Source organism: Plectropomus leopardus, chromosome 20, assembly GCF_026936395.1.
Source record: "Plectropomus leopardus strain MGB_pleo_1.0 chromosome 20, ASM2693639v1, whole genome shotgun sequence".
NCBI lineage: Eukaryota > Metazoa > Chordata > Actinopteri > Perciformes > Serranidae > Plectropomus > Plectropomus leopardus.
This window is the reverse complement of record NC_142195.1, coordinates 30,646,842-30,666,902: the sequence shown is the minus strand read 5'-3', so window position 1 is coordinate 30,666,902 and position 20,061 is coordinate 30,646,842. Positions and strand designations below refer to the sequence as shown.

Sequence of the window (20,061 nt, the reverse complement as noted above, 5' to 3'; positions counted from 1 at the left end):
CACATCACAGACACATCATCACAGACACATCACAGACACATCATCACAGACACATCACAGACACATCACAGACACATCACAGACACATCATCACAGACACATCACAGACACATCATCACAGACACATCATCACAGACACATCACAGACACATCATCACAGACACATCATCACAGACACATCACAGACACATCATCACAGACACATCACAGACACATCATCACAGACACATCACAGACACATCATCACAGACACATCATCACAGACACATCACAGACACATCATCACAGACACATCATCACAGACACATCATCACAGACACATCACAGACACATCATCACAGACACATCACAGACACATCATCACAGACACATCACAGACACATCACAGACACATCATCACAGACACATCACAGACACATCATCACAGACACATCACAGACACATCACAGACACATCACAGACACATCATCACAGACACATCACAGACACATCATCACAGACACATCACAGACACATCATCACAGACACATCACAGACACATCATCACAGACACATCACAGACACATCACAGACACATCATCACAGACACATCACAGACACATCATCACAGACACATCATCACAGACACATCACAGACACATCATCACAGACACATCATCACAGACACATCACAGACACATCATCACAGACACATCACAGACACATCATCACAGACACATCACAGACACATCACAGACACATCATCACAGACACATCACAGACACATCATCACAGACACATCACAGACACATCACAGACACATCACAGACACATCATCACAGACACATCACAGACACATCATCACAGACACATCACAGACACATCATCACAGACACATCACAGACACATCATCACAGACACATCACAGACACATCACAGACACATCATCACAGACACATCATCACAGACACATCATCACAGACACATCACAGACACATCATCACAGACACTGCTCTGCTGCACACTGACTCAGCCATTTCCCAATTCACACATGTAAAGATTTAGTAATTCAAGCGTCTGGAAACACTGTGGAAGTGTCTGATAATCTGAGAAAAGCACATCACTTTATTTTTTATTCCGTATCACAATAAAACACGATTCCATATCTTAAAGTCTCATATCTCCATTTAAAGTCTTTATATCGTCCAGCCTGACGCTGCAGCTTTCAAAGGGTTAAAGCAGAGACCCACCTGAGCTGTACAGCAGCAGCAGCAGCAGGTGGTCCATGTAGAGGTAGGTAGACTGTCTGTCCATCTCTGTCTCTCTGTCTCTCTGTGTCTCTGTCTCTCTGTGTCTCTGTCTCTCTGTGTCTCTGTCTCTGTCTCTGTCTCTGTCTCTCTGTGTCTCTGTCTCTGTCTCTGTCTCTCTGTGTCTCTGTCTCTCTGTGTCTCTGTCTCTGTCTCTGTGTCTCTGTCTCTCTGTGTCTCTGTGTCTGTCTCTCTGTGTCTATCTGTCTCTCTGTGTCTCTGTCTCTGTCTCTGTCTCTGTGTCTCTGTCTCTCTGTCTCTCTGTCTCTCTGTGTCTGTCTCTCTGTGTCTCTGTCTCTGTGTCTCTGTGTCTTTCTCTCTGCGTCTCTGTCTCTCTGTCTCTCTATCTCTCTGTGTCTCTGTTTCTGTGTCTCTGTCTCTCTGTGTCTCTGTCTCTGTGTCTCTGTCTCTCTGTGTCTCTGTCTCTCTGTGTCTCTGTCTCTGTGTCTCTGTGTCTCTGTGTCTTTCTCTCTGTGTCTCTGTCTCTGTGTCTTTCTCTCTGCGTCTCTGTGTCTCTGTCTCTGTGTCTCTGTGTCTCTGTGTCTCTGTCTCTCTGTGTCTGTTTCTCTGTGTGTGTCCTCGGTGTGTCTGCTCTGTTCCCCATGTTGTGTCTTTCGTGTGTCTCTGTGGACAGGAGGAGGTGGAGACTCACTGGAAGACGTCCGTCATCATCACTGATAATGGATCACCTGTTGTGGTTGGTAAAGAGCTGTGGTGCAGCTCCTCCTGCGCTCAGAGTCTGAGTCGTCTCTGTTCTGTCTCATGAACTCGCAGCTCGTTATGAGAAGCAGAGACGGTCACTTTGTTACGGGCCGAAAAAAGCTCAAATAGGTTCTGAGAGAAGAGTGAGATCAAAATGATTGTTGTTATTATTATTATTGTTGTTGTTGTTGTGGTTATTGTCATTATTATTAGTAATAGTAACATTAGTGTTGTTTTAAGTTTCATCATTATTATCAGTTTTTTATTATTATTAATGTTTATTAATTATTGTTAATTATTATTATTATTATGCTACAATTATTATTATTGTTGTTGTTGTATTATTTTACTCTTCTTTTACTATTTTTGTACATGATTATGTATGTAACTGTCTTTTTCAGTACCTTTTTTCTTATTTTGTAATTCTTTGGAGCGAGTGAGTGATTTATCTAAAAATATTCATGTTGATAACTCACACAGTTTTTTTTGCCATGATTCATTTCAGAGCTACGAAAATAAACTTCTAGATAAGATAAGATAAGATAATCCTTTATTAGTCCTACAGTGGGGAAATTTCCAACATTGCAGCAGCAAAGGGATAGCAAAATAGCAAGATAATACTGTGCAAAATAAACTATATTAATAAATAAATAAGTAAAGCAAACGCCCGAAAACACCATATGGTGGATACCATATAGGGAAATGTATTGAAGTTTTAAAAGTAAAAATACACGTGCAAAATTGTTTGAATACAATTTAAAAATGTAAATATAAATGATTTAAATGTTTTATTTTATTATATTTTATTATTTTATGCCAAAACCAAATGTGTCTTTTGTCTTTCCTGTTTTCCCCTTTTCTTTCTTTTATTTTACCTTAAAAACTGTATGATGAGTCTTTTGCTATTTTTTAAAATTTTTTTACTTCAAAACCGGGTAATGACTCTTTCCTTAATTTATTCGTTTTTTAAAATGTAATTAAATGTACTTTAATTGTGTTAACTCTTTATTTGTTTTATGTGAAACCGAGTCACGACTCTTTCTCATTTTTATATGTCCATATCTATCTGTATATTTATACTTAATACAAATACATAAAAACAGACACACACGAGCGCGTGCACGCACACAAACACGCTTTAATTTACGTCAAAAGCAGGCGACGGCCTGTGGCTCCTTTGACGTCATAACCCGTCGCCCCGCCAGCAGAAGAAGAAGCGAAGGAAAGATGGCCGCAGCAAGGTTACTGCTCCGCACCGCCGCCCGCGCCGCTCTCACCCGCCGCGCGGCCCCGGTTCCCGCCCTGACCCGCAGCATGGCGGCTGGAGGTGAGCACCGAACCGACGCCGAGCCGTGAGCCGCCTCAGACCGACGACACGAGCTTCAATAACGGGTTAATTTACCGGAAGGACATCCGGTCCAGCCAGCCGGTTAGCATTAGCACATTAGCTAGCAGCGCGAGAGGTCAAACGTCATTTTTATCATTTAATTTAAAATAATCGATCAGTCAGTAATCAATAACAGCTCCAGGTCACCCGAGGTCATCTGTGTCTGTGTTTAAATGCAGCAAAATATGTTTTTAATTCAAAATACCAAATTTATTTCACCGACAGCGACCAAAACACACGTTAGCCGCAGTTAGCTTCTCAGGACGGACCGGAGTCACCTGCAGTCACACGCAGTACTAATACTGCAGTAATACTCTGTCACAGTACTAATACTGCAGTGATTCTCTGTCACAGTACTAACGCTGCAGTGATTCTCTGTCACAGTACTAACTCTGCAGTAATACTCTGTCACAGTACTAACTCTGCAGTAATACTCTGTCACAGTACTAACTCTGCAGTAATACTCTGTCACAGTACTAACGCTGCAGTAATACTCTGTCACAGTACTAATACTGCAGTAATACTCTGTCACAGTACTAATACTGCAGTAATACTCTGTCACAGTACTAATACTGCAGTAATACTCTGTCACAGTACTAACTCTGCAGTAATACTCTGTCACAGTACTAATACTGCAGTAATACTCTGTCACAGTACTAACTCTGCAGTAATACTCTGTCACAGTACTAACGCTGCAGTAATACTCTGTCACAGTACTAACGCTGCAGTAATACTCTGTCACAGTACTAATACTGCAGTAATACTCTGTCACAGTACTAATACTGCAGTAATACTCTGTCACAGTACTAACGCTGCAGTGATTCTCTGTCACAGTACTAATACTGCAGTAATACTCTGTCACAGCACTAACGCTGCAGTAATACTCTGCCACAGTACTAACGCTGCAGTAATACTCTGTCACAGCACTAACTCTGCAGTAATACTCTGTCACAGCACTAATACTGCAGTAATACTCTGTCACAGCACTAATACTGCAGTAATACTCTGTCACAGTACTAACGCTGCAGTGATTCTCTGTCACAGTACTAACTCTGCAGTAATACTCTGTCACAGTACTAATACTGCAGTAATACTCTGTCACAGTACTAACGCTGCAGTAATACTCTGTCACAGTACTAACTCTGCAGTAATACTCTGTCACAGTACTAACGCTGCAGTGATTCTCTGTCACAGTACTAATACTGCAGTAATACTCTGTCACAGTACTAACGCTGCAGTAATACTCTGTCACAGTACTAACACTGCAGTAATACTCTGTCACAGTACTAATACTGCAGTAATACTCTGTCACAGTACTAACGCTGCAGTGATTCTCTGTCACAGTACTAATACTGCAGTAATACTCTGTCACAGTACTAACTCTGCAGTAATACTCTGTCACAGTACTAACGCTGCAGTGATTCTCTGTCACAGTAGTAACGCTGCAGTAATACTCTGTCACAGTACTAACGCTGCAGTAATACTCTGTCACAGTACTAATACTGCAGTAATACTCTGTCACAGTACTAATACTGCAGTAATACTCTGTCACAGTACTAACTCTGCAGTGATTCTCTGTCACAGTACTAATACTGCAGTAATACTCTGTCACAGCACTAACGCTGCAGTAATACTCTGCCACAGTACTAACGCTGCAGTAATACTCTGTCACAGTACTAATACTGCAGTAACACTCTGTTTAACACTATGACATTACTAGTACTCTGTTAAAAATTCTGCCACAGTACAAATACTTTATTAAATACTCTGACAGTAATTTTACAACAAATAATACTCTGGTAGTACTAATACTGCAGTGATACTCTATTAAAACACTCTGACAGACCTAATACTCTGTTAAATACACAGTTGCAGTACTGCCTTAAATATCATAGAACATCTCGTCTGTTTGCTGTCGTCAGTTGAGTATCGGGGTTAAAAGGGTGAAAATCATTAACTTGTGTTTTTGTTTACATTTAAACAGCGTCCAGACGTTTTCATTTTTCATATAAGTGGAGCGTTTATGTTGTACGTGATGCAGCAGGTTGATGGGAGAGATTTAAACGTGGAAACAGATTTTCCTGTAACCTGACAAGAGAAACGCTGAGCGCAGCAGCGCTGTGATAACGCTGAGTGGAAGGTGGACTATTGCCCTGTCACTCATTCATAACTCACTCAGAGCGTCTCTTTGTCTCTTTGTCGCCTGAAACCTCAAATATTTTCTGCCGAGCCGACTCAAACCGCCTCTCTCGCTGCTGGAAACAGTTTAATATAATAATGTTATAATAATAATATAAATTAATAGACATATCAAATATTCATTATTGCCATTATCCATTATTTTAACCCTTTAAATGCCAGGTTTTTGTCATGATGTCACAATGTTTTTAGATGAAAAATGTATCTTTCAGTATACATGCCAAGGAGGTTTTTCTTTTGTTGATGATGATTGCTGTCTGAGAAATGTCATTTTTTTATTTCCGCTTATGAACATTAAGAATATACAATATATAAGAAAAATATTAGCAGCAATATTGATTTTTATACATTCTATTTTTTGCAGTCACACTCAAAGTCCGCATTTCGTAATCAAGCTATGAAAAAGTGTTATTCGTTAATATGATTATGTTTATTCTGTAACCGTCATCGGTCCTAATCATAAGTCTGAAATATTGGTGAGTTTTCTAAAGTTTAATGATGGAGGAGGGACGCTCAGGGAGGACTCTGTCCTGTTGTCCTTTTTCAGACGTGTTTCTGTGTTTTTTGTCTTCAGGGATTCCCACTGACGAGGAGCAGGCCACGGGACTGGAGAAGGTCATCATGAAGGCCATGAAGGACGGATCGGTGAGGCGGCTTTTAACTCGCTGTGACGCGACCAGAACTACACGCTTTACACATGTGTAATATCACAGCGTGTGTTCACGGGCCGTTGGAAATTCAGAAATCCAACCATAGTTTCTGTTCTCAGTTTTAAAGAAAACGTGCTTTCCTGACCCTCAGCTTTGGACGACATGCTCTCTTCAAAAACTTTCAAAGAAAAAAATTCTAAAATGTTTTCGCCCAAAAATGTCAAAATGAAAAAAAAAGTCATAATGTTATCTTTAAAAATCATCAAAATTGTTCCAAGGGGAAAAAAATCAGCAATTTTTAATTTTAAAAATTATTTAACACATTCTGCTGTTTGTTATCATTAATTAGAAACGGTCCCGAAACAAAGCTGTTAAATAGTGATGAGGAGGATCGATGGTCGTTCAGAAAATTTTTGGTCTGTAACATTTGACTCAAAGTCCTGGATAGGTCCTGGAAAGGTCCTGGAGAGGTCCTGGTGATGTGTGTGTGAGGGTGCTGAGGTTTTGGGTGACTGAGTCCTCTGGTCTCCTGCAGGATCCGTACAACATGATGAGACCGAAGGAGTACGCCGGCTCCAAGGCAGACCCCCACCTCGTCCCCTCCATCACCAACAAGAGGATTGTGGGATGCGTCTGTAAGTGACTCGGCGTCATCGACTCTTCTGGTTTTTACAAAGCCGTTATAACCGATGACGAGCATCGATGGTCGTTTCAGAGAATGTTTGGTCTTTGAATTTGAATCAGAGTCCTGGAAAGGTCCTGGAAAAGTTTGGGTAAAAGTGTTTGAGCCCTCCAGATAAAATATTATTTTAAGGTTTCCGCTCGGGGTCGACTGATATTGTTTTCTTTCAGGGTCGCTACTGATTATTAGTAATTAACGAGACCGATAACTGATATTTGATGTGCATTTACAAAAACTCCAACACAGAACTTTGTTTAAAGATCTTTAACAAAAGTTTTAAAAAACTGAAACTTTCAACATCAAATACAGAAAATTCACAGTTACATTTAAATAAAAATGAAAAAATCTAAATATCTCCAAGGTTTTACAAAGTAAAAGTTCCTCCGATGCGGACTACTTAATAGTAGTAGTTGTAGTAGTAGTAGTTGTAGTAGTAGTAGTTAATTCTGAACATGAAAAAAACATGTACAAATAAAAAAAGACAAATATAAAGAAATATCTGAAGAAGACAGGCGATGAAGTACTAATTGATTTAGTCCCGTCCTTTAATATTAGTCAGTTATTTAGCTTCCACATCAGTGTAAAATTATACAGTCATGAATTCTCTACACTTATTTTAATTATTTAATTACCAATAATCTCTATCTCACAAGATGAAATATTTATCTTAATAAAAATATAAATTCTTACATATAAACCTTATTCAAAAACGTGAAATTAATTTGGACTTTTTAACAAATTAATTTGATCAGCAAGCAGATTTTTGGCAAAATGCCAAATATTGGCCCCAAAAATCTCGTAGTTTCTGCACAGAATAGTGACTGATGCAAACAGGTGCTCTCTTTGCTTCGTCGCCGTTTTAAAGGAATCACTTCGTTTTTCTCGTGTGTGTTTGAGTTTAATAAAACGATGAAAGTGAACAGAAACTGTTCTGTCTCTCCTGGTCTCTCCTGGTCTCTCCTGGTCTCACCTGTTCTCTCCTGGTCTCACCTGTTCTCTCCTGTTCTCTCCTGGTCTCTCCTGGTCTCACCTGGTCTCACCTGTTCTCTCCTGGTCTCACCTGTTCTCTCCTGGTCTCTCCTGGTCTCACCTGGTCTCACCTGTTCTCTCCTGGTCTCACCTGTTCTCTCCTGGTGTGGTGTGTGTGCAGGTGAGGAGGACAACACAGCGGTGGTCTGGTTCTGGCTCCATGAGGGCGAGGCCCAGCGCTGCCCCTCCTGTGGCTCCCACTACAAACTGGTCGCCCACGAGCTCCCCCATTAACTCCTCGCTGCCTCCAAGCGGCTCTTAGACCTCCTCAGACCTCCTCAGACTTCCTTAGACCTCCTTAGACCTCCTCAGACTTCCTTAGACCTCCTCAGACCTCCTTGCCCCCTCAGACCTCCTTAGACTTCCGCAGACTTCCTCAGACTTCCTCAGACCTCCTCGCCCCCTCAGAGCGGCCCTCAGACCTCCTCGCTCCCTCCCTCCTCCTCCTGCAGCGGTAAGCGGCAGCGTCTGATTGGCCGGGTCTGTCTCAGTACTTGACGACCTGCTGACCTCATCAGTCTTTGTTTTCCGTGTTTCGGGTGAAGTGGGATCACGTGTGTTTCGGGACACAACAGTTCAACATTTCCAGCACGATGTTACATTCGGCTCCTTTACTCAATAAAGACCTCTACCTGTACTGCGTTCACCTGAGCTCTTTTTAACCCTTTGAACCCCAGACAGGGCTTCTCTCAAAACATCAGAAATGTCTCAGTTATTTTTTACAAGATATCAAACAAAATATTACCCGAAGATCAGCATAAAAAAGAAACAAAAGTGAAGTGGTAAAAAGCAAGAAAATTACAAAAAAAATAGTAAAAAAAGAAAAGTAATAAAAATCGAGAAAACTGCCCGAAAACGCTGGGAAAAGCGAAAGTGAGAGACGAGCACGAAGAAGACCTGGACCCGAGTGTTTGAAGCCGTGTGCTGGTGCAGAGGCGCAGCAGCAGGGGGCGCCGCAGCACAGCGGCTCTGACACGAATCTTTGACGGGATCATTATTTATTATTATTGATGTAATTACAGGGTTCCTTCGGGCATGGAATACCTGGAAAAGTCATGGAATTTCACAATCTAGTTTTGAAGTTTTTTTATAAAAATAGTTGATTTTTGGTCATTTTTAAAGACAAGATTCTGGCAAGTTTTTTAATAGTTTTTGTCATTTTTTTAAAGTTAGTTCAGGTTAGTTTTAAAGTTAACACTGGAGACTTATTTTTTCAGCTTTTGAAGAAAACCTCACAATTTTTCCTCAAAATTTTTTAATTTTTAAAGAAAACATGCCTGTTCTCTTTAAAAATCAGTTTTTTAGAGATTTCCAGAAAATCAGCAAAAAAAAGTAAAATCCTTAAGTTTTAGAAAAGTCTTAAAAATGTGTGATCAAAGCTTTGTATTTAACCTTCAATAACCTTTAACCTTTTATTTTTTAAATTTATTTGCTCATTTTTTGTAATTTTTATAGTCATTTTTCTAATTATACTTTTTTTTCTGTATCATCTTTTAAATGTTTGGAAATGTTAAATAGTAAAGAAAATAGATTTTTTTGGCACAAACGTCCACCTGGACTCATGAATGGGCTGATTAGAGTCTGGCGGTCAAAGGTCAAAGGTCACAGTGACCTCATACAGCATGTTTTTGGGCACATCTTCTGACTGGAAAACGTTTGTGCTTCCAGACGTGAAACTCACAAACGAGAAAATATCCACGAGGCGATAAATTCTCGTTTTTGGCTCTGAGTGTGCGTGCTGTGCACTGCGCTCACTGAGCGGACCATGAAAGGGTTAATGATGATTGTTCATCAGCGTCGTTTGTCCTCCTCTTCCTCCTGATGAAGCTGCAGCTGGAATAACACACACACACACACACAGGAGGAGGGCGACGCGACTAATCAAGCATCACCGTCCTTTTTTTGGTTGCCGTGGAAACGCCGTCTCAGAAAGCACCCCGGGTGTCAGGAGGCTCTTCAGCCACAGTCATGAGACACCGCAGAGGACAATCTGACGTCCATATTTACATCTTTTACTTCATTTTTATTACCTTCCTCACCTACTTCATTTTATTTATTACCAGACAAATCTGACAAAACAAACAAACAAACAACGATGTCACACCCAAAACAGCTTAAAAATCATGGAAAAAAAGGGTTAAAATTAAAAACATAAAAATATAAACTCTACAAGTCAAAAAACCCAAATTATTGAGAAAAACTATCTGTAAAGTGTCCTCAGCTTCCTGTAGACTCTCCTCAGCTGTCTGTAAAGTGTCCTCAGCTGTCTCTAAAGTGTCCTCAGCTGTCTGTAAAGTGTCCTCAGCTGTCTCTAAAGTGTCCTCAGCTGTCTGTAAAGTGTCCTCAGCTGTCTCTAAAGTGTCTTCAGCTGTCTCTAAAGTGTCCTCAGCTGTCTGTAAAGTGTCCTCAGCTGTCTCTAAAGTGTCCTCAGCTGTCTCTAAAGTGTCCTCAGCTGTCTGTAAAGTGTCCTCAGCTGTCTCTAAAGTGTCCTCAGCTGTCTGTAAACTGTCCTCAGTTGTCTCCACGTGTGTCCTCCTCAGAGTCCATCATCATATCACCATACTGGAGTCAAACCGCGCTGAGACGGATTACTGTGAGTCTTGCTCTGTTTTCTGTCTCTCTGAGTACAAGTTGTTTAAAATACTCTGTAGTACTGCGAGATGTTGTATTTACAGGTTTCACATGTCAAATGGCCTAAGGGACTGTCCTTTATTTTTTATTTTATTTTTGGTGGACCTGCCGGTTTGGAGGGTGTGTTTTCAAAGAAAACATGTTTTTAAAAATAAGTTTTAAAAGAAAAGAAAAATCTGCAAAACAAAATTCACCCACAAAATTGAAAGAAAAAGGACATCACATAAAAAAATCCAAATTACTAATAATTGATTTTAAAAAATCAATTTTTTTTAAATCATCAAGGAGGAAAAGAAATCACCAACAATTTATTTATTTATTTTACAGGAAGCTTTGTGGCAATTAAAGAAAAATGTAATTTTTAAGGAAACATTTGTGGCAATTTTTTGACTTAAAAATTTAGAGACAGAAAAAGACAACAGAGACACAAAAATAACTACGAGACTAAAGAAAGACCACAGAGTCCGGCGTTTGCTGGATCCACCTCCTTCTAGATGTCCTCTTGCTCTTTAAATCCGTGGTCACCGGCAGCGTCTCAGCCTGCTGCCGTCCCGCTGCGTCTCATGACGCCGTCCCGCTGCGTCTCATGACGCCGTCCCGCTGCGTCTCATGACGCCGTCCCGCTGCGTCTCATGACGCCGTCCCGCTGCGTCTCATGACGTCGTCCCGCGTCCCGCTGCGTCTCATGACGCCGTCCAGAGTTTCGTCTCCTCGGCCTGCAGGCGTTCACTCTGAAGAATTTTCCTTAATGTGATGAGAAAAAACGTGGAAACCAGTTAAAAGCGTGTAGTGGACTCTGAGGACGAGCTGCGAGGACGACTCGGCGAGCGTCAGATTGGAACTGCAGCTTCGCCTCGTCAGGAGGAGCTCTGCGTCCACGAAGAGTTAAAACTTTGAGGAAATCCTCGAAGCGGAACGAGAGGAGCAGAGGAGGTTTGCTTGACGGCCGGCGGCTCTCAGCTCAAACTGAGTGACGGGTGAATCGCGCTGCTCTCTGCTGCGGCCCTCCGCCCCGCGTGTGAATGTTACCATAGAGAAAGTCTGAAGTTTCCTCTGAAACATTACAGCTGCGTCACATCGACGTCCGGCTGCAGCTCCTCTGCAGCTCAGCAGGTAACGGGGAAATGAGCAGCTTTCAGCCGAGACAGAAAACAGAGACATCCATCCCGCTGTGAGGACATTTATCACAAAATCACAGTTTGCCTCAGAGGACTTTACAGCAGGCACCGTCCCTCTGTGCTCGGACCCTCACAGAGGATCCCTCTTCAGGAAGGACAAACGTATGCTAGATTTCGTACAAAACTATTAAAGTTCAGCAGATGACAAAATGAGCTGACGTCTCGTTTCTGTTATGTGATATCACAAGAACGCCTCAAAGGAATTTCTTCACATTTGGCACAAACATCCACTTGGACTCAACAAAGAACTGAAGAAACTCCAGTGGTCAAAGGTCACTGTGACCTTGTGTGTGTGTCTCATTCTCTTGAATGTGATATCGTTAAAACACTTTGAGGGAATTTCTTTAAATTTGGCACAAACGTTGACTTAGACTGAATGATGAAGTGATCAGATTTTAGTGGTTAAAAGTAAAAAATCAAGGTCACTGTGACCTCACGTTTGTTTTATTAACGTGTTATCTTCAAGAAGGCCCTGAGGAAATTTCTTCAAGTTTGGCACAAACATCCAAATGGACTCAACAAAGAACTCAAGAACATGAAGAAATTTGAGACATCTCAGTGGCCAAAGGTCACTGTGACCTTGTGTTTGTCTCAAAAATACATTGATGTAATATTGACAAATTTGGCACAAATGCCCACTTTAAAGCAAGGATGAAGTGTTTACAGTTTGGTGGTCAAAGGTCACTGTGAGCCCACTCTCGTCTCATATCTCGATATCGTCAGAACACCTTGAGGGATGTTTTTCAAATTTGGCACAAACATTTCTGATTGTTTCTCGGTGAATTATTGGTGCATTAAATGTGTTTGACGCCTCACGGTGGTGACGGTGCAGTCTGTACTGGACTCGTGATCCTGGTCCCAGTCTGTCCCATCTGTCCCACAGTTGCAGCTGACAGCGCCTGTTGTCATGGTGACATAAGCAGGACACTGGTGGTGGTTGTGTCTTCTGTCCCCGCTGAGTGGAAACAGACATCAGATGATCTCAAAGATCAGATGAATTTCCTGAAACTTCAGTGATGTCACAGCTGAGCAGACCGCGAGGGGTTAAAGTGGACTCAGCAGGTTATTGTCCTCAAAGAAGCGTGTCTGTCCACAGCGTGCAGCCGAGACACAGAAACACAGTCACATTAATAACTGCAGCGTCAGTCCACACACACACACACACACGCACACACACTCGCACGCACGCACGCACGCCTCTGCGTGCAGAGCATCGCGCGCCGGCAGTCGCACAGGTGAGCAGCTCCCCACCGGAATCTCTGGGTCTCGTGCGCTCGTAAGGTGACAAGCAGCGCGTGCAGCTGACCGCGGCGCGTGAACGTGCTCAGAAAGCGCGTTTAGTTAGAGGAGCAGCAGGAGCAGCAGGAGCAGGAGGAGGTGACTCGCTCCTCATCATCCGCCTGCAGGAGGCTGCAGACGTCGCTCCTGCAGCCGCAGCTGGAGGCTGCAGTCCGGGCGGGAGAGTCCCGGTTACCGGGGGGATCGTGGTCGAACTGGTCGTGACTGGGATCACTGGGCGGTGCGCGTGCACGCAGCACCGCGGCGGGAAGCTGCTGATCCGTTTCCCTGAAGATCCACCGCGAGAGGAGACACGTGACAAACCAGGTCAGTCTGACGGTTTTTACCTAAAATTCAACTTCTGAGTCTCAAATGTGCGGGAGACACTAAGGGACTGTTCGTTATTTAACAGGGAGGGAAACGACATCATTTATCACAGCCGGTAAAACTGTAAATCCAAAACTTCACATCATGTGGAACAAATACTTCTGCCAGAAACAAACAATTTTGCAATTCTGCATTTTGTTCTTAAGAAAATGTTGGATATTTTCTCTTTTATTTTTTTAATGATTTTTTTTCTTAAAACATTTTCGGCTTTTTCATTTCTTAGAAACTATGGCTTTATTTTCTTTAAGAATTTTTGGTGATTTTTTTCATTTTTTAAAAACTGTTTTCTGCTTTTTCTCAGCTGAAAAAGCTGTGAAATGTAAATCCATGTCTCATGAGAGTTTGGACACATTTGAGTTTTGGACCAGCAGAGAGACGTCACAAACGCTGACTTTTTGACTCTGAATGAAGATCTGAACGGACAAAATGACAAGTTCAATTTTACAACCACACTGCTTCTGTGTTTCATTCAAAAATCACCAGTGTGTGTGTGTGTCTGTGTGTGTGTGTCTGTGTGTGTGTGTGTGTGTGTGTGTGTGTGTGTGTGTCTCTGTGTGTGTGTGTGTGTGTGTGTGTGTGTGTGTGTGTGTGTGTGTGTGCATGGTTGTGCATGTGTGTGTGTGTGTGTGTGTGTGTGTGTGTGCATGGTTGTGCATGTGTGTGTGTGTGCGTGTGTGTGTGCATGGTTGTGCATGTATGTGTGTGTGTGTGTGTGTGTGTGTGTGTGTGCATGGTTGTGCATGTGTGTGTGTGTGTGTGTGTGTGTGTGTGCATGGGTGTGCATGTGTGTGTGTGTGTGTGTGTGTGTGTGTGTGTGTATGGTTGTGTATGTGTGTGTGTGTGTGTGTGTGTGCGCATGGTTGTGCATGTGTGTGTGTGTGTGTGTGTGTGTGTGTGTGTGTGTGTGTGTGTGTGTGTGTGTGTGTGTGTGTGTGTGTGTGTGTGTGTGTGTGTGTGTGTGTGTGTGTGCATGGTTGTGCATGTGTGTGTGTGTGTGTGTGTGTGTGTGTGTGTGTGTGTGTGTGTGCATGGTTGTGCATGTGTGTGTGTGTGTGTGTGTGTGTGTGTGTGTGCATGGTTGTGCATCACAGCTGCTCGTCTCGAGTTCAGACTGTTCCTGTTTCCATCTCATGCTGCTTTGAGTTTGTCTAAAAACCTGCAGCTGACGATGAAAAACCCAATCACATCACTCCTGCTGCTGTTAACCCTTTAGGGACTGTGAGGGTTAAATAAATGGATCTGTGTGAGCTGTGGCAGCTCAGTCAATGAAGTTTGTGTTGTTCGTCTGAACTCTGCTGGCTGTCAGTCATATTAGTATTTTTTTGAACATGTTAACAAAAGTCTGTCATCGTTTAAAATCCTCAGAGACCAGTTCAGACTGTTTACTGAACATGTGGAGAGAACGAGGTCGTTTCCATTTTAAAGTGGCAGAAACTCGAGTAAATTCAATAATTACAGTTCTGAGTGAACGTAACACGTAGATGTCCTGCAAACATGAATGACGTTTATAATAGTTACATTTACTTTCCCTTTTATGGGTTTCCCAGATTATTTAAAATCAAGCTCTCAGATTTGATGATGTAAACGACTTCGACAAACCGATTAGCCAATCAAACGATGAGCAGATGTTGAAAATGAGTTTTGGGGTTTTTTTTCGATCGGACCGTCAGTGACGCTCAGCGATCAGCAGCGTGTCGAGTTTGTGTGTCGGCTCTCTGATGCAGCTGACGGGTGTTAATGGATTAAATGAGGCCTAAAGGAAAGGTCACCAAAAACGCTCTTCGCCACTCTCTCCATTAACCCTTTGAAACCTCACGTCATTTTCACCAGCATTTAACCCTTTCAATCCTGAGCACATGAGATTTCTTTTCCAAAAACATGGAAAAAACGGCAAAAAGCAACTTGAGAAATGTTGCAGAAATTGCAAGAAATTAGTAGATTTATAGAATTATTTTAAAAATGCAAGGGAAAATGTTCAGCTAGAAAAAAGAAAAAAGCTTGGGAAAAATTATATTCAAAATGATCATAATAATATTTGAAATGACCTTTTTTGTCTCATTTGCTGAAACCTCAGTCTGTGACTTTTTATCGAAATGTAACCATCGTGACGGTCTGCTGGTCGCCATGTGCTCATGTTTAAACATAACGGCGTGTTGCGTCATCCCGTCATGTGCATATGTGTCTGGAAAACAAATATGGACAAGTGGACAGCGTGTCAGCTCGTCCACTGTGTGGACGAGTGAACCTGAGCAGGAGACAGATCAATGAACCTGATCAGCAGCCACCTCTCTCTGCAGCAGCTGCCTCTCTCTGCAGCCACCTCTCTGCAGCCACCTCTCTGCAGCCGCCTGTCTCTGCAGCCACCTTTTTGCAGCTGCCTCTCTCTGCAGCCGCCTCGCTCTGCAGCCACCTCTCTCTGCAGCTTCCTCTCTCTGCAGCCGCCTCGCTCTGCAGCCACCTCTCTCTGCACCGGCCCTCTCTGCAGCTGCCTTTCTCTGCAGCCACCTCTCTCTGCAGCCGCCTCAGTTAGCAGCTGCCTCTCTCTGCAGCCACTCCTTAGTTTGAAAAGTGAAGCTGATCATTGTCTGCAGGTGTTCAGCGTCTGCGGGGATTTTGTGAAAAGCTCATCAGACTTCGTTTGGATGATCAGCAGCGTGGGAGGATTGATCTGCTTCTTCTTCTGCTGGTTTCCTCCGTGTCTGTGAGGCTGCGTGTTGGAGCAGAGGAAGACGCCTGACTGAGACCAGGGAGATTCAGCCAATCAATAAACAGTTTAGTGATGACTATGGATCAGCCGCCGCTGAGTCAGATCTTTGTTTGCTGTGTTCGTCACTGAGCCGCAGACGAGGCCGCCGAGACGATCACTCTGTATCTCTGCCGACCGGACTCCCACCTGCAGTCTGCCGATTGGCCGAGCAGATCCGTCTCGTCTCAGGCCGGCATGAACGTGCCGCTGTAATCGGGCGCTGAAATCTGCGTGATACTATCCCAACAGGAAACACAGCGAAATCTGTAAAAAATGACTTTTCAGCCCCAACTCGGCTGAAAAATGTTGAAGATTTCTGTGTGGAGAAGAAACCTGGTGTTGAGATGGCCTCACTTTTCATGGCGCTAACACGGCAGGAAACACGGCAATATCTTGATGAAAACAAACGATTTTGTGGCACTGTCTCGGCAGGAAATGTGGCAATGTTTTGGTAAAAAACAACTGATTTCACGGCACTAAACCGGCCGAAAACACAGCACCGTCTCTGTAAAAAACAGCCTCTTGTCATGACACTAGCCCAGCAGGAAACGCAGCAATATCTCAATGAAAACAACCATTTTTCGTGACACTATGTCAGCGAGAAATGTAACAATGTTTTGATAAAAAGCAACTGTTTTTGTCACTAATCTGCGAGGAAATGCAGGAATCTCTCTGTGAAAAAATATTATAATATTTAATAATTTCATGGTGCAATCGGGCAGGAACACAGCGACGTCTCGATAAATAACAGCCTTTTTTGTGGCACTCTCTCGACTGAAAGACTTGTGGAAGATTTCTTTTTGGAGGAGAAAACTGGCATAGAGACGAGCTCGCATTTCGCGGCAGTAGCAGGAAACGCAGTGATGTCTCCATGCAAAGAAACGTTTTTTCTGACATTGTGTTTGCGGGGAGTTTGGTGATGTTTCTGTTTTTCAGCGGAACAAATCCAGCAAGAAACGCAGCGAAAACTCGGTAAAAAATGACCTGCTCTTTTGGAACTATCTGGGCAGAAAACGCAACCGATTTCACTGCACTAAACCGGCTGAAAAAGCAGCGATGTGTCTTTAAAAAACGACCTGTTTTCGTGTCACTGCCCCGGCAGGAAATGCAACCATGTCTCGATGAAAACTTTTTTTGTTTTTTTGGCACTAAAGCGGCTGAAAGACCTGCGTCAGGTCTCTGTGAGGACAAAGCTGGCGTGGAGATGAGCTCAGCAGGAGGTCTGCGTGTTCAGGCTGAAACATGGAAACATTAATCATCACGCCGACACCTCCCCGTGTAACCAGGAGGACGCGAGCCTTCGATTATCACGCCGTCATGGCAACGCACACCCAGCGAGGTGCTGAAATTGAAAGTCTGATGGATGAAACTGCAGAAACAAACAGGCGTGATCTCACAGAGACTCTGCAGTCAGATTGTGTTTCGGAGCCGCGACGCGGCGGCGGCCTTTAACGATGTGACGAGCGGCCTCACTGTCACTAAACAAAACAGTAATGACACGAAGGAGCGTCAACGCCGCATTATTTGGGTTTAAGTGTCAGATTTGTCAGACTGAAGGCTTTCAGAAAGCGTCTGCACGGAGAGGCTCAGCGACGTTTAGACGCCTCAGACAGGAAGTGGAACGTGTCGGCAAGACGAGCTCCTTTTTCCAGGCATTACCGTGAGGGAGGAGGCCGCCGCCGGAGCGCTCACACAAGACTGACGGAGGAGGAGGAGAGGCCGCAGACCAGGATCCTGTCTGATCTGATCTGCGTGGGACTGTGTCAGATGGAAAAAAACAAAAAGAGGGAGAGGAGGTGTGTGTGTCGGCGCGGCGTCCTGCTGCTGCTGATTAATGCAGACGGATTCTGAATCTGTCCATCTTCAGCGACGTCCGAGTCCGAGCAGATGTCACGCTTTCAGCAGCAAAACGACTGATGTGGACGAAGAGCAGCGGCTCTGTGACTCACGAACACAAAGAAACGTTCAGCAGTGAAGAAACGTGAAAATCTGCAGCACACAGACAGACGTCACGGTTCCCTGGGCCGCGTTCTTCCGTGAATCCAACCTCTTTTTGTGGCGCAATCGAAGCAGGAAACACACAGATGTCTCTGAAAACGCTTTTTGTGATGAGAAGCGTTCACGTCTCACGGGGACTGCAGAGACTTCAGTGTGAATGCTGCGGCCGGAAGATGGACGCAGAAAAGTAACGTGGAAGTGCAGCGTCGCTCTGCAGCTCTGCAGCTGGGTAGCTATGTTGCTATGTAGCTCTGCATCTTTGCAGCTCCACAATCAATAGCACTGCAGCTCTATATCTCTGTAGCTCTGCAGCTCTGTAGGTCTGCAGCCCTGTAGCTCTGCAGCTTTGTAGCTCTGTAGCTCTGTAGCCCTGTAGCTCTGCAGCTCTGCAGCTCTGTAGCTCTGTAGCTCTGCAGCCCTGTAGCTCTGCAGCTCTGTAGCTCTGCAGCCCTGTAGCTCTGCAGCTCTGCAGCTGTGCAGCTCTGCAGCTTTGTAGCTCTGTAGCTCTGCAGCCCTGTAGCTCTGCAGCTCTGCAGCTCTGCAGCTCTGCAGCTCTGCAGCTCTGCAGCTCTGCAGCTCTGCTCTGGCTGTGTTTCAGGGGGGGACAGACAGTCAGGTCCAATCAGGAGGAGGTGTGAATGCCTCCTGCACACAAACACAGCGCTTCCTGGTCTTTGTTGTCTTTCGTCCTTGAGTCCGTCCTCGGCGCTCGCGGCTCAGAATCGGCATGTGAAGTTTCTGTCCCTCGAGCCGAGGAGACGCTCACAGACAGGAAACCTGCAGGATCATTTCAGCCGCCACACGAAGACTCACGGGTCCACGGGGGAGGTCGCTGAGTCAGAACTAAGATCACTGAGGGACTGTGTGCTATTTATGAGGAATCTCACTGAGGCAAGCAGGGACATAGAGACAGAAGGACAGTCAGAGGGACAGGGACAGAGAGACAGACAGATAGTCGGAGGGACAGGGACAGAGAGACATAGAGACAGACAGGGAGTCAGAGGGACAGGGACAGAGAGACATAGAGACAGACAGGGAGTCAGAAGGACAGGGACAGAGAGACATAGAGACAGACAGGGAGTCAGAGGGACAGGGACAGAGAGACATAGAAACAGACAGGGAGTCAGAAGGACAGGGGCAGAGAGACATAGAGACAGAAGGAAAGTCAGAGGGACAGGAACAGAGAGACATTGGCCCTGATAACTACATTTGGTGCGATCTCTTTTAGGGGCTTTTAAAAATAAAAGACGGAGACTCGCCCCCTCCTCCTCTGATAAAGAACAGTCCCTAATAAACGCTGACCTGCAGCTGTCTGATCACAGACGTGTCTCTGACTCGTGCGTCTCTGACTCGTCTGTCTTCAGTGTGATCAAGTTCAGTCCAAACAGGATTAAAAAGCTCGACTGTCTGACTGTCCCACTGCAACAAAACAGACGATATAAATATCTCTGCAGCCGCAGCACACACACACACACACACAGACACACACACAGACACACACACACACAGACACACACACACACACACAGACACACACACACACACACACACACACACACACACACACACAGACACACACACACACAGACACACACAGACACACACACACACACACACACACAGACACACACACAGACACACACACACACACACACACACACACAGACACACACACACACACACACACACACACACACACACACACACACACACACACACACACACACACACACACACACACACAGACACACACACACACACACACACACACACACACACACAGACACAGACACACACACACAGACACACACACACACACACACACACACACACACACACACAGACACAGACACACACACAGACACACACACACACACACACACACACACACACACACACACACACACA

The 20,061-nt window shown here is 44.2% G+C and overlaps 2 protein-coding genes across 3 annotated transcripts in view; both read left to right on the top strand.

The window, feature by feature from the left end:
- Window positions 1–3,157: 3,157 nt before the first annotated feature.
- Window positions 3,158–8,572, top strand: cox5ba (cytochrome c oxidase subunit 5Ba). Its single transcript, XM_042509372.2, has 4 exons — window positions 3,158–3,315; window positions 6,149–6,219; window positions 6,760–6,859; window positions 8,057–8,572. Exons 1-4 carry the CDS (start codon window positions 3,216–3,218, stop codon window positions 8,167–8,169), a joined length of 384 nt encoding a protein of 127 aa, XP_042365306.2. The 5' UTR covers window positions 3,158–3,215; the 3' UTR covers window positions 8,170–8,572.
- Window positions 8,573–8,711: 139 nt separating this feature from the next.
- The window catches only part of npy8ar (neuropeptide Y receptor Y8a), a 19,879-nt gene continuing 8,529 nt past the window's right edge, over window positions 8,712–20,061 (top strand). The window contains exon 1 of one of the 2 annotated variants that reach the window (XM_088071047.1): window positions 8,712–10,528. The gene's annotated coding sequence lies outside the window, so the exon portion shown is untranslated. Of the gene's footprint in view, window positions 10,529–12,506; window positions 13,350–20,061 lie in introns of those variants that run through there. The other variant, XM_088071048.1, reaches the window with a different exon arrangement.

Bases quoted from the DNA above. Each gene is read 5' to 3' on its own strand.
- cox5ba (XM_042509372.2), top strand. From the start codon at position 3,216: ATGGCCGCAGCAAGGTTACTGCTCCGCACCGCCGCCCGCGCCGCTCTC. The intron at 6,220-6,759 runs GTGAGGCGGCTT...GGTCTCCTGCAG, and splicing joins AGGCCATGAAGGACGGATCG to GATCCGTACAACATGATGAG. The intron at 6,860-8,056 runs GTAAGTGACTCG...GTGTGTGTGCAG, and splicing joins GAGGATTGTGGGATGCGTCT to GTGAGGAGGACAACACAGCG.